At 43.6% G+C, this 13551-nt stretch overlaps 1 protein-coding gene across 1 annotated transcript; it reads right to left on the minus strand.

Annotated features, from left to right (window-relative positions):
- Positions 1–228: 228 nt before the first annotated feature.
- On the minus strand, positions 229–2480 carry LOC120034697 (ankyrin repeat and SOCS box protein 12-like). Its single transcript, XM_038981301.1, has 4 exons — positions 2248–2480; positions 1727–1909; positions 950–1478; positions 229–696 (listed from the first exon to the last, which is right to left on the minus strand). Exons 1-4 carry the CDS (start codon positions 2401–2403, stop codon positions 563–565), a joined length of 1002 nt encoding a protein of 333 aa, XP_038837229.1. The 5' UTR covers positions 2404–2480; the 3' UTR covers positions 229–562.
- Between the last annotated feature and the right edge of the window lie 11071 nt (positions 2481–13551).

Below are 13551 nucleotides of genomic sequence, written 5' to 3' on the forward strand. Positions count from 1 at the left end.
CAACGGTGAGAAGTGATTTCATAGACGGAGAATACATTTACAGTGGTAGTGTGACACCTAGTGGTTACTCATAGTTTTACACTTCCTAAAGGTTTCTCCTGAAGCTCTGTGCACTCATATAACTGTCCAGGAGAGGGCAGTGTCTTCACCATAGTTTCAGCATCCTTCAACCAATTTCCAATGATTATATTTACCAAACATTTGCTGAATTCAATCACAGAGAATAAGTTAAATAAATATGTTTATTCTAATTCAACCTCTACAGCTATTCAAAGGCAAACTTGGCATAATTATTATTCACACCTACAACAGAAACAGAACAAACTGGACATTACAGCCCATGATGCACTCAGTAGAGACAGAAGAGGACGGTATGAAATTGTTGCACTTTTTTTGAAAGTTTTGCATAAATCATCCTCCATATTGCTTTCACCTAACATGTGTTTTCAGAACAGTGGAGATGAAGCAGAGGAATCCACTGTAGACTATTGAGACACAGCCAAATAGCGTATCCATTTGTGACATCATCTTCATGCAGAGTTCAGAGGTCAGGAGAGAGAGGTCAGGTGAGATGTTTCAGGTAGTTCCTCAGTATCTGGGGAATGTCCAAGCGGTCTATGGACGTCATTTTATTAACCATGGGGAGGTATCTCCGAATTGCAAGCCGTGTCAGTGACATCAGAGTATTGGGACAAACTGGAAACAAAACACAGGGGAGGTTCTAGTTAATTCAATGAAATACGAGAAAGTCTCCAATGTTCTCATCATTAATAACCATCAATCAATTAGAGATACAGAACAGACTGAATATGTGACAGTCAAATATGTAACAAATGTATAACTTATGTGCAACAAACGTAACGAATCTGTAATAACTGTTTCACGAATATGAAACAACTGTTTCACAAATATGATAGAAAAGTAAAACAAGTGTGTGTGATGTTCTCACCTCTCTCCTTGAGCAGCAGCACCACCGCTTCGTTCTGCTTGGTGGTCTTGTCAATAATCAGCGTGGGCAGATACACGTCTGCCCCAAAGTCTATGAGCAGCTGTATGTATTCCACTCCACAGCCATACCTGAGACACATCTCCAGCACCGTCTTGGGCTGCTTGATCCTGGCCAGCATCTTCTCTGACTTACAGTTATAGTTAGGATTAGCCCCGTGGAGCAGTAGCAGCTTAAAACAGTCCAGGTGTCCATATACAGCGGATATGTACAGGGGTCCCCTGCAGGCTGTGGCGTTGGAGGCCCACTCAGGGACTTTGGGCCAGACGTCGACCTCGGCTCCGAACTGAAGCAGCTCCCTGAGGACCTCCACGTCTCCCTCGCGGGCGGCGGTCAGCACCGGGGAACAGTTGTTGTACGGGCTGCCGTTGGGGTCGGCTCCAGCCTTTAGTAAGACCACAACACAGTCCAGGTGTTTACCACTGACCGCTGTAAACAGAGGGGTCTGGGCCTTCACATCAAGACTGTCCACCTGCAAAACCAATCAATCACCAAACAATAATTAATCAATAGGTTAAATCACATTTATTTCTAAAGCCATTTTTACATCAGCAGCTGTCACAACATGCTTATACAGTAGCACAGAGTAAATGACTGTTGTTTGAATCAACCTTAACTGTAAAACTGCAGACTGTAAATTAAACCAGGATTTTTTTTGTCCATGTCAGGTGTGTCTGAGTACGAGAAGCTAGTCCAAAGTACTCTATCACCATATCTCACCTCCGCTCCGTGCTCCAGCAGGAGTTCCAGACACCTCAGGTGTCCGTGTGCTGCGGCGGTCCGTAGGGGGGTAACAGGGATGCCCCAGCCGCTTCTGCTGTTGATACACGTTCTGTAGCTCTCCTGGGACAACAGCTCAGCTACCAGCACCACGTCATCACTGCTCACTGCCTGGTTCAGAGCCTGGGGAACAGAGCAGTATTATACCTCCACTTACCATACACACAGTGTTATTGGGCTGCACTGCTGGGTGATATTCCCTACACTCAAAACAAACAAAACTGAAGCAGGGAGGTACTATCTGAACTTGTTCAATAAAATAAGCTTGTTAACGTTTTCGGTTGGACATCATTTGTAAATTATGTCCTTATGAATACGACCCTGGTTAGGTCACACCCATATAGACTTGGAAGTCACACCCTTACAATCTTCCCAGTAAGTCTGATACTGTGCAAGTCTACTGATGCTGTCTCAGTGATAGGTTGCTAAGTTACAAAGCACTGCAAGCTCATTGGTTGTACCTGGCCATGCTCATTGTCCTCCTCATCCTCTTCCTTGGGCTGAAGCAGAGAGAAGATCTTGGAGACGTCCATTAGACTCATCTTGAGAGGGTTGGTGGCTGTGTTGATACTGTCTAGGACCATACTGTTACTATAGCTGTAACAGTTACAACTCATCCATCTGAGGAGAGAGACAGAGAGAGAGAGGAGAGAGAAAGAGAGGAGAGAGAGAGAGAGGAGAGAGAGAGAGAGAAAGAGAGGAGAGAGAGAGAGAGGAGAGAGAGAGAGAGAGAGAGCGAAAGAGAGTAGAGAGAGAGAAAGAGAGAGGAGAGAGAGGGAGAGGAAGAGAGAGAGAGAGAAAGAGAGGAGAGAGAGAGAGAGAGGAGAGAGAGGGAGGGAGAGAAAGGGAGAGAGGAGAGAAAGAGAGGAGAGAGAGAGAAAGATAGGAGAGAGGATTGAAAGGAGAGAGAGAGAAAGAGAGAGAGAGGAGAGAAAGGAGAGAGAGAGGAGAGAGAGAAAGGAGAGAGAGAGAGTGAAAGGAGAGAGAGAGAGAGAGGATTGAAAGGAGAGAGAGAGAAAGAGAGAGAGAGGAGAGAAAGGAGAGAGAGAGGAGAGAGAGAAAGGAGAGAGAGAGAGTGAAAGGAGAGAGAGAGAGAAAGGAGAGAGAGAGAGAGGAGAGAGAGAGAGAGAGGGTGGATACAATTCAGTTAATGAATAACCTTTATAGATCCTCGGAGGGAAAATTGGAATCAGACACCGGCATCAGAAAAAGACAGGGAGAGTACATACACACAGGCATAGCTAAACTGATTGGGTTTGTACCAGCCAGAACTCATCTGTGCTTCAGGACAGTAATAGATAGAGACAGGGAATAGATAATAGACAGGGAATAGATAGAGACAGGAATAGACAATAAACAGGAATAGATAATAGACAGGAATAGATAATAGACAGGAATAGATAGAGACAGGAATAGATAATAGACAGGAATATATAATAGACAGGAATAGATAACAGACAGGAATAGATAATAGACAGGAATAGATAATAGACAGGAATAGATAATAGATAGGAATAGATAATAGACAGGAATAGATAACAGACAGGAATAGATAATAGACAGGAATAGATAATAGATAGGAATAGATAATAGACAGGAATAGATAACAGACAGGAATAGATAATAGACAGCACTAGATAGAGATGGGATTAAATAGAGACAGGAATAGATAATAGACAGGAATAGATAGAGACAGGAATAGATAGAGACAGGAATAGATAATAGACAGGAATAGATAGAGACAGGAATAGATAATAGACAGGAATAGATAATAGACAGGAATAGATAACAGACAGGAATAGATAATAGACAGGAATAGATAACATATAGGAATAGATAGAGACAGGGAATAGATAGAGACAGGAATAGATAACATATAGGAATAGATAAGAGACAGGGAATAGATAGAGACAGGGAATAGATAGAGATGGGATTAAATAGAGACAGGAATAGATAATAGACAGGAATAGATAGATACATGAATAGATAATAGACAGGGAATAGATAGAGACATGAATAGATAATAGACAGGGAATAGATAGAGACATGAATAGATAACAGACAGGAATAGATAGAGACATGAATAGATAACAGACAGGAATAGATAATAGACAGGAATAGATAACAGACAGGAATAGATAACAGATAGGAATAGATAACAGATAGGAATAGATAGATATGGGAATAGATAGAGACAGAAATAGATATAGACAGGGAATAGATAGAGACAGGAATAGATAACATATAGGAATAGATAGAGACAGGGAATAGATAGAGACAGGAATAGATAACATATAGGAATAGATAAGAGACAGGGAATAGATAGAGACAGGGAATAGATAGAGACAGGGAATAGATATAGACAGGAATGGATAATAGACAGGAATAGATAGAGACATGAATAGATAGAGACAGGGAATAGATAGAGACATGGAATAGATAGAGACAGGGAATAGATATAGACAGGAATAGATAATAGACAGGACTAGATAATAGAAAGTAATACATAGAGACAGGGAATATATATGTCACGCCCTGACCTTAGAGAGCCTTTTTATTTCTCTATTTGGTTAGGTCAGGGTGTGATTAGGGTGGGCATTCTCGTTTTTCGTTTTCTATGTTGGCCTGGTATGGTTCCCAATCTATCGTTGCCTCTGATTGGGGATCATATTTAGGCAGCCTTTTCCCACCTGTTGTTTGTGGGATCTTGTTTTTGTGTAGTGCCTGTGAGCACTCCATTACTTCACGTTTCGTTTGTTTCTTTATTGTTTTCTGGGAGTTTCATTTAAATAAACATGTGGAACTCTACGCACGCTGCGCTTTGGTCCAATCATTCTAACGATCGTGACAATATAATAGAAAGTAATACATAGAGACAGGGAATAGATAGAGACAGGGAATAGATAATAGACAGGAATAGATAGAGACAGGGAATAGATATAGATAGAGACAGGGAATAGATAATAGACAGGAATAGATAGATATGGGAATAGATAGAGACAGTGAATAGATATAGATAGAGACAGGGAATAGATAATAGACAGGAATAGATAGATATGGGAATAGATATAGATAGAGACAGGGAATAGATAATAGACAGGAATAGATAGATATGGGAATAGATATAGTTAGAGACAGGGAATAGATATAGTTAGAGACAAGGAATATATAATAGAAAGTAATACATAGAGACAGGGAATAGATAGAGACAGAGAATATATAATAGACAGGAATGGATAGAGACAGAAATAGATAGGCCACTTAAGTGCTGGGAATGTTTGTGTTACATGCATCTCTCACACACACTACATAGAGCCCAGTTCACAGAATAATATATAACATTCAGTTCATTTACTCTCAGACATCTGTAAATGTGTTATTGGAAGCCAAGTAGGATGAGCACTTCTTGAAATAGACATTACTATGCAAGAGTTAAATTAGTGAAATCCACATCCTCACCATATAGGTTTGCACAAGTTTGCAGAGAGGGCATAATGGGGAAATGGATTATGAAAATGAAATATTTCTAAGTATGATCATGGAAAATTTGATCAAAAAGCAACAGATTTGGGGATTGTTAAAAACTTCCAACCCAGACAGAATCCCATTCCCCATTTAACTCCTGCTATAGCTACCATGATCCAAAGACCCAGAGCCACACAGCAAATGGTGGTTAACAATGCTTTCCACTTACCTCACCTACAGGGTCACCAACCAGGGATTTTTCTGCCAACAATGTTAATCAGGACGTTGGTAGTAAACACTTACCACTCTCTTATAACTCCATGGTCCGTTGGTCACGTGGAGGAAGAGGAGACTCCAAGAGGAATGTGTTGCTGTATCCACACAGGGACTGGGGTCTGGGAGCTGAGTGTGTGTGTGTGTGTGTGTGTGTGTGTGTGTGTGTGTGTGTGTGTGTGTGTGTGTGTGTGTGTGTGTGTGTGCGTGTGCGTGTGCGTGCGCGTGCGTGTGTGTGCGTGTGTGTGTGTATGTGTTGGGTTTTGTGTGTATGTGTGTGCGCACGGGTGTGCATATGTGTTGCTGTCTAACACAGCAGAGCAGAGAGGGGGTCTGGCTGGGTGCTGCTGGGGGGCTATTTTTAGTCCCACAGATGGACCTTTCTAAACTTCCATTCTTGGAGAACTGTGGGGGGTTATAATTAGATGGGTGATAGACTAGTGACACTGACACTCAGGCTGTGGGTTGGGTTGGTGGGCAGGGGCCTTGGTAATCCCTGGTGTTTCACTGTGTCCTGAGTAAAGATTACATGATAAGGCAGCACTTCTAGAACTGATGGTCAGTAGTAGAAATACAACACTAGACTACTGTACCAGCAAACATGTCATTTGATGATGTGTGATCTGAAATCAGATAGGCTTACTTCAGTCTATTTTCATTTTAGCTTGCCATAATCACCAAAAGTAACTTTAACCCTTTAGGTTTCAAATATTTTTTTTTAAGTGTGTAGTGAAATCCTTTAAGAAAAATGATTTGTGCTGTAATGTGTCTACGTGTAACAGGGCTGTCATCACCTCCATTTCTTTAGTTTACACTGTGACTGGCAACCATCTTATAGTCTGTGCGCAGCTGTCTGACTGTCAGAGAGGCTGTTGTAGACTATCAGCTGTTCACACAGCCCTGCCCTGCCTGCAGAACCATGATCAAGAAGACCTCTGCATTTGTAGAAGTATGGTGGTCATCTTACATTCTTTTCCAAGATGATCTACACATTCCAGGCATTTTGGGAAGTGAAGTCTGTTTCCGCCTCTCAAAAACACAGGAAGGGGAAATTATTTGATGTAACCATTGTTTGCTTATAGCTTAGATTACTTTGTCCTTATAACTGAACTGAAAATGTAGCCAATTTCTCAAAGTAGGCCTGCTTTTGTAGTTTAATTATGCCTGCCTTTAATATACGTTTCTACAATAAAATGTACGCAGGTAATAAAGTATACTATGATATAATATCATAAAGCATCATGATTTACATAAAATGTTGTCATATAAAAATATATAAGCAGGCAGATAACAACTGAGGTTAGCCAAAAGTATTTCTAAATATTAACTTTTTCTTTTTTGGACACTCTTCATCTACCCCACTCCAGTTCGCTAGGTGGCAGTAAATACTCATTGTTAGCAGCACTGCGCTCGCAAGAAGATCATTGTTGCTCTGTTGTGATTTCGGGTGTGTAGCTAGCTAGCTAAAGCGTTTTACATTTTATATAATAGCTAGCTAATTCATCACAAAGTTTGGGGATACACAATTGCGCCAACAAGGTTCGATTTTTAATGTTACGTGTACGTTGTAATTGTGTGCACTTTACTATATTCGTTGAGACTAGACGTTATGGTCTGCTGGCTAGTTTAGGTAGCATCAATCCAACTTTCGTCAACTCCTCTCGTTACGTGATTCAGTTGTCCGTCAGTTGATCAGAAAATCCTGAAAATAATATCACATAGTGGCCACAGTGTTTGATATTAGGTCGGTTTGTTCAACCTTTGAAAGTCGAAGTTACGTTGGCAACGTCATAAACAAATGCGGCGCCATGTTGGCGGAAGTTGTGTTCCCTAGACATTGAAGTGGCATTCCCGGCGGCGTGAAAATGGCTTTTTCTTGGCCCTAGGTATGGAGGAGAACGAGGCACTGGAGATCTACTGCAGGAGAATGATAACACAGGTCAACAATCAACTAAACCCAGAAACTGCAGGAGAGGGGGGGTGGAGAGAGAGCCAGGAGGAGGGGGAGGAAGAGGGGGCGAGAACAGCCCTCCAAGGGAGGGGGAGGCAGGGGTTGCAGAGTGAGATGTGGAGTAGGATGATCATACAAGTACACAGAAAACAGAACACAGAAACTACAGCAGCGAGTGAGAGGAGAGAGAGGCAGAAGGAAAAGACTGTGAGGAGACAGAGGGAGTGTGAGGACCTTGCAGGAGAGCCTGTCCCTTTACAGCTCATTTCTGCCCTGAAGAGGAAGACTTTCACAGAGGAGATGAGACGGGTGAGTCAGACACTTTATCTGGGCATAGTAACTGTCTATCAGTTCTGGTGGGTCTACCCTGGTTTAGTCTCATTGTATCTCTATGGGGTGAGGCAGACTGGCTGCAACAATTACTGACTGTGTGTGTGTGTGTGTGTGTGTGTGTGTGTGTGTGTGTGTGTGTGTGTGTGTGTGTGTGTGTGTGTGTGTGTGTGTGTTAATTAACAGGCCATGGACACAGAGCTGCATGACCCATCAGTGTGTGGAGTGTGTGTGCAGCAGCAGGCAGCTTTGTCCCTAAACACCTTCATCAGGAGGAAGACTACTCAACTAGACACTAACATACTGGAGGATAAACTACACACACACCTCTGTAACAGGGTACAACACACACACACACACACACACCTCTGCAACAGGGTACAACACACACAAACCTCTGCAACAGGGTACAACACACACACACCTCTGCAACAGGGCACAACACACACACACACCTCGGCAACAGGGCACAACACACACACACACACACCTCTGCAACAGAGTACAACAAAACACACACCTCTACAACAGGGTACAACACACCTCTACAACAGGGTACAACACACCTCTACAACAGGGTACAACACACCTCTACAACAGGGTACAACACACCTCTACAACAGGGTACAACACACCTCTACAACAGGGTACAACACAACACACCTCTACAACAGGGTACAACACACCTCTACAACAGGGTACAACACACCTCTACAACAGGGTACAACACAACACACCTCTACAACAGGGTACAGTACAACACACTTCTACAACCGGGTACAACACAACACACCTCTACAACAGGGTACAGTACAACACACTTCTACAACCGGGTACAACACAACACACCTCTACAACAGGGTACAGTACAACACACCTCTACAACAGGGTACAACACACTTCTACAACAGGGTACAGTACAACACACCTCTACAACAGGGTACAGTACAACACACCTCTACAACAGGGTACAGTACAACACACCTCTACAACAGGGTACAACACACTTCTACAACAGGGTACAGTACAACACACCTCTACAACAGGGTACAGTACAACACACTTCTACAACAGGGTACAACACACTTCTACAACAGGGTACAGTACAACACACCTCTACAACAGGGTACAGTACAACACACCTCTACAACAGGGTACAGTACAACACACCTCTACAACAGGGTACAGTACAATACACCTCTACAACAGGGTACAACACACCTCTACAACAGGTTACAACACACCTCTACAACAGGTTACAACACACCTCTACAACAGGGTACAACACACCTCTACAACAGGGTACAACACACTTCTACAACAGGGTACAGTACAACACACCTCTACAACAGGGTACAATACACCTCTACAACAGGGTACAATACACCTCTACAACAGGGTACAACACACCTCTACAACAGGGTACAATACACCTCTACAACAGGGTACAATACACCTCTACAACAGGGTACAATACACCTCTACAACAGGGTACAATACACCTCTACAACAGGGTACAATACACCTCTACAACAGGGTACAACACACCTCTACAACAGGGTACAGTACAATACACCTCTACAACAGGGTACAGTACAACACACCTCTACAACAGGGTACAACACACTTCTACAACAGGGTACAGTACAACACACCTCTACAACAGGGTACAGTACAACACACCTCTACAACAGGGTACAACACACCTCTACAACAGGGTACAGTACAACACACTTCTACAACAGGGTACAGTACAACACACCTCTACAACAGGGTACAACACACCTCTACAACAGGGTACAATACACCTCTACAACAGGGTACAATACACCTCTACAACAGGGTACAGTACAACACACCTCTACAACAGGGTACAGTACAATACACCTCTACAACAGGGTACAGTACACCTCTACAACAGGGTACAGTACAACACACTTCTACAACAGGGTACAACACACCTCTACAACAGGGTACAATACACCTCTACAACAGGGTACAATACACCTCTACAACAGGGTACAATACACCTCTACAACAGGGTACAATACACCTCTACAACAGGGTACAGTACAACACACCTCTACAACAGGGTACAACACACCTCTACAACAGGGTACAGTACAACACACCTCTACAACAGGGTACAGTACAACACACCTCTACAACAGGGTACAACACACCTCTACAACAGGGTACAACACACCTCTACAACAGGGTACAACACACCTCTACAACAGGGTACAACACAACACACTTCTACAACAGGGTACAACACACCTCTACAACAGGGTACAGTACAACACACCTCTACAACAGGGTACAGTACAACACACCTCTACAACAGGGTACAGTACAACACACCTCTACAACAGGGTACAGTACAACACACCTCTACAACAGGGTACAGTACAACACACCTCTACAACAGGGTACAGTACAACACACCTCTACAACAGGGTACAGTACAACACACCTCTACAACAGGGTACAACACACCTCTACAACAGGGTACAACACACCTCTACAACAGGGTACAACACAACACACTTCTACAACAGGGTACAACACACTTCTACAACAGGGTACAGTACAACACACCTCTACAACAGGGTACAGTACAACACACCTCTACAACAGGGTACAGTACAACACACTTCTACAACAGGGTACAACACACTTCTACAACAGGGTACAGTACAACACACCTCTACAACAGGGTACAACACACTTCTACAACAGGGTACAACACACCTCTACAACAGGGTACAACACACCTCTACAACAGGGTACAGTACAACACACCTCTACAACAGGGTACAACACAACACACTTCTACAACAGGGTACAGTACAATACACCTCTACAACAGGGTACAGTACAATACACCTCTACAACAGGGTACAACACACCTCTACAACAGGGTACAGTACAACACACCTCTACAACAGGGTACAGTACAACACACCTCTACAACAGGGTACAGTACAACACACCTCTACAACAGGGTACAGTACAATACACCTCTACAACAGGGTACAGTACAACACACCTCTACAACAGGGTACAACCACACCTCTACAAACAGGGTACAGTACAACACACCTCTACAACAGGGTACAACACACCTCTACAACAGGGTACAGTACAACACACCTCTACAACAGGGTACAGTACAACACACCTCTACAACAGGGTACAGTACAACACACCTCTACAACAGGGTACAGTACAACACACCTCTACAACAGGGTACAGTACAACACACCTCTACAACAGGGTACAGTACAACACACCTCTACAACAGGGTACAGTACAACACACCTCTACAACAGGGTACAACACACCTCTACAAACAGGGTACAGTACAAACACACCTCTACAACAGGGGTACAGTACAACACACCTCTACAACAGGGTACAACACACCTCTACAACAGGGTACAGTAACAACACACCTCTACAACAGGGTACAGTACAATACACCTCTACAACAGGGTACAACACACCTCTACAACAGGGTACAACACACCTCTACAACAGGGTACAGTACAACACACCTCTACAACAGGGTACAGTACAACACACCTCTACAACAGGGTACAGTACAACACACCTCTACAACAGGGTACAGTACAACACACCTCTACAACAGGGTACAACACACCTCTACAACAGGGTACAGTACAACACACCTCTACAACAGGGTACAGTACAACACACCTCTACAACAGGGTACAGTACAACACACCTCTACAACAGGGTACAGTACAATACACCTCTACAACAGGGTACAACACACCTCTACAACAGGGTACAGTACAACACACCTCTACAACAGGGTACAGTACAACACACCTCTACAACAGGGTACAACACACCTCTACAACAGGGTACAACACAACACACCTCTACAACAGGGTACAGTACAACACACCTCTACAACAGGGTACAGTACAACACACCTCTACAACAGGGTACAACACACCTCTACAACAGGGTACAGTACAACACACCTCTACAACAGGGTACAACACACCTCTACAACAGGGTACAGTACAACAACCTCTACAACAGGTACAACACACCTCTACAACAGGGTACAACACACCTCTACAACAGGGTACAGTACAACACACCTCTACAACAGGGTACAGTACAATACACCTCTACAACAGGGTACAACACACCTCTACAACAGGGTACAACACACCTCTACAACAGGGTACAACACACCTCTACAACAGGGTACAACACACCTCTACAACAGGGTACAACACACCTCTACAACAGGGTACAACACACCTCTACAACAGGTTACAACACACCTCTACAACAGGGTACAACACACCTCTACAACAGGGTACAACACACCTCTACAACAGGGTACAACACACCTCTACAACAGGGTACAACACACCTCTACAACAGGGTACAGTACAATACACCTCTACAACAGGGTACAGTACAACACACCTCTACAACAGGGTACAACACACTTCTACAACAGGGTACAGTACAATACACCTCTACAACAGGGTACAGTACAACACACCTCTACAACAGGGTACAGTACAACACACCTCTACAACAGGGTACAACACACCTCTACAACAGGGTACAACACACCTCTACAACAGGGTACAGTACAACACACCTCTACAACAGGGTACAGTACAACACACCTCTACAACAGGGTACAGTACAACACACCTCTACAACAGGGTACAACACACCTCTACAACAGGGTACAGTACAACACACCTCTACAACAGGGTACAACACACCTCTACAACAGGGTACAGTACAACACACCTCTACAACAGGGTACAACACACTTCTACAACAGGGTACAGTACAATACACCTCTACAACAGGGTACAGTACACACACCTCTACACAGGGTACAGTACAATACACCTCTACAACAGGGTACAACACACTTCTACAACAGGGTACAGTACAACACACCTCTACAACAGGGTACAGTACAATACACCTCTACAACAGGGTACAGTACAACACACCTCTACAACAGGGTACAACACACTTCTACAAAGGGTACAACACACTTCTACACAGGGTACAGTACAACACACCTCTACAACAGGTACAGTACAATACACCTCTACAACAGGGTACAGTACAATACACCTCTACAACAGGGTACAACACACTTCTACAACAGGGTACAGTACAATACACCTCTACAACAGGGTACAGTACAATACACCTCTACAACAGGGTACAACACACTTCTACAACAGGGTACAGTACAACACACCTCTACAACAGGGTACAGTACAACACACCTCTACAACAGGGTACAGTACAACACACCTCTACAACAGGGTACAGTACAACACACTTCTACAACAGGGTACAGTACAACACACCTCTACAACAGGGTACAACACACCTCTACAACAGGGTACAGTACAACACACCTCTACAACAGGGTACAGTACAACACACCTCTACAACAGGGTACAGTACAACACACTTCTACAACAGGGTACAGTACAACACACCTCTACAACAGGGTACAACACACCTCTACAACAGGGTACAATACACCTCTACAACAGGGTACAGTACAACACACCTCTACAACAGGGTACAACACACCCTCTACAACAGGGTACAACCACCTCTACAACAGGGTACAGTACAACACACCTCTACAACAGGGTACAACACACCTCTACAACAGGGTACAACACACCTCTACAACAGGGTACAACAC

The sequence above is a fragment of the Salvelinus namaycush genome, chromosome 42 (genome assembly GCF_016432855.1).
Source record: "Salvelinus namaycush isolate Seneca chromosome 42, SaNama_1.0, whole genome shotgun sequence".
Taxonomy (NCBI): Eukaryota; Metazoa; Chordata; class Actinopteri; order Salmoniformes; family Salmonidae; genus Salvelinus; species Salvelinus namaycush.

What these genes read in the sequence shown, in the direction of transcription:
- LOC120034697 (XM_038981301.1), bottom strand. Translation starts at nt 2,403, where the DNA reads ATGAGTTGTAACTGTTACAGCTATAGTAACAGTATGGTCCTAGACAGT. An exon ending in AGGACAATGAGCATGGCCAG is followed by an intron (nt 1,910 to 2,247) that starts GTACAACCAATG and finishes TCTGTTCCCCAG; the next exon opens with GCTCTGAACCAGGCAGTGAG. An exon ending in GCTGCTGCTCAAGGAGAGAG is followed by an intron (nt 697 to 949) that starts GTGAGAACATCA and finishes TTTTGTTTCCAG; the next exon opens with TTTGTCCCAATACTCTGATG.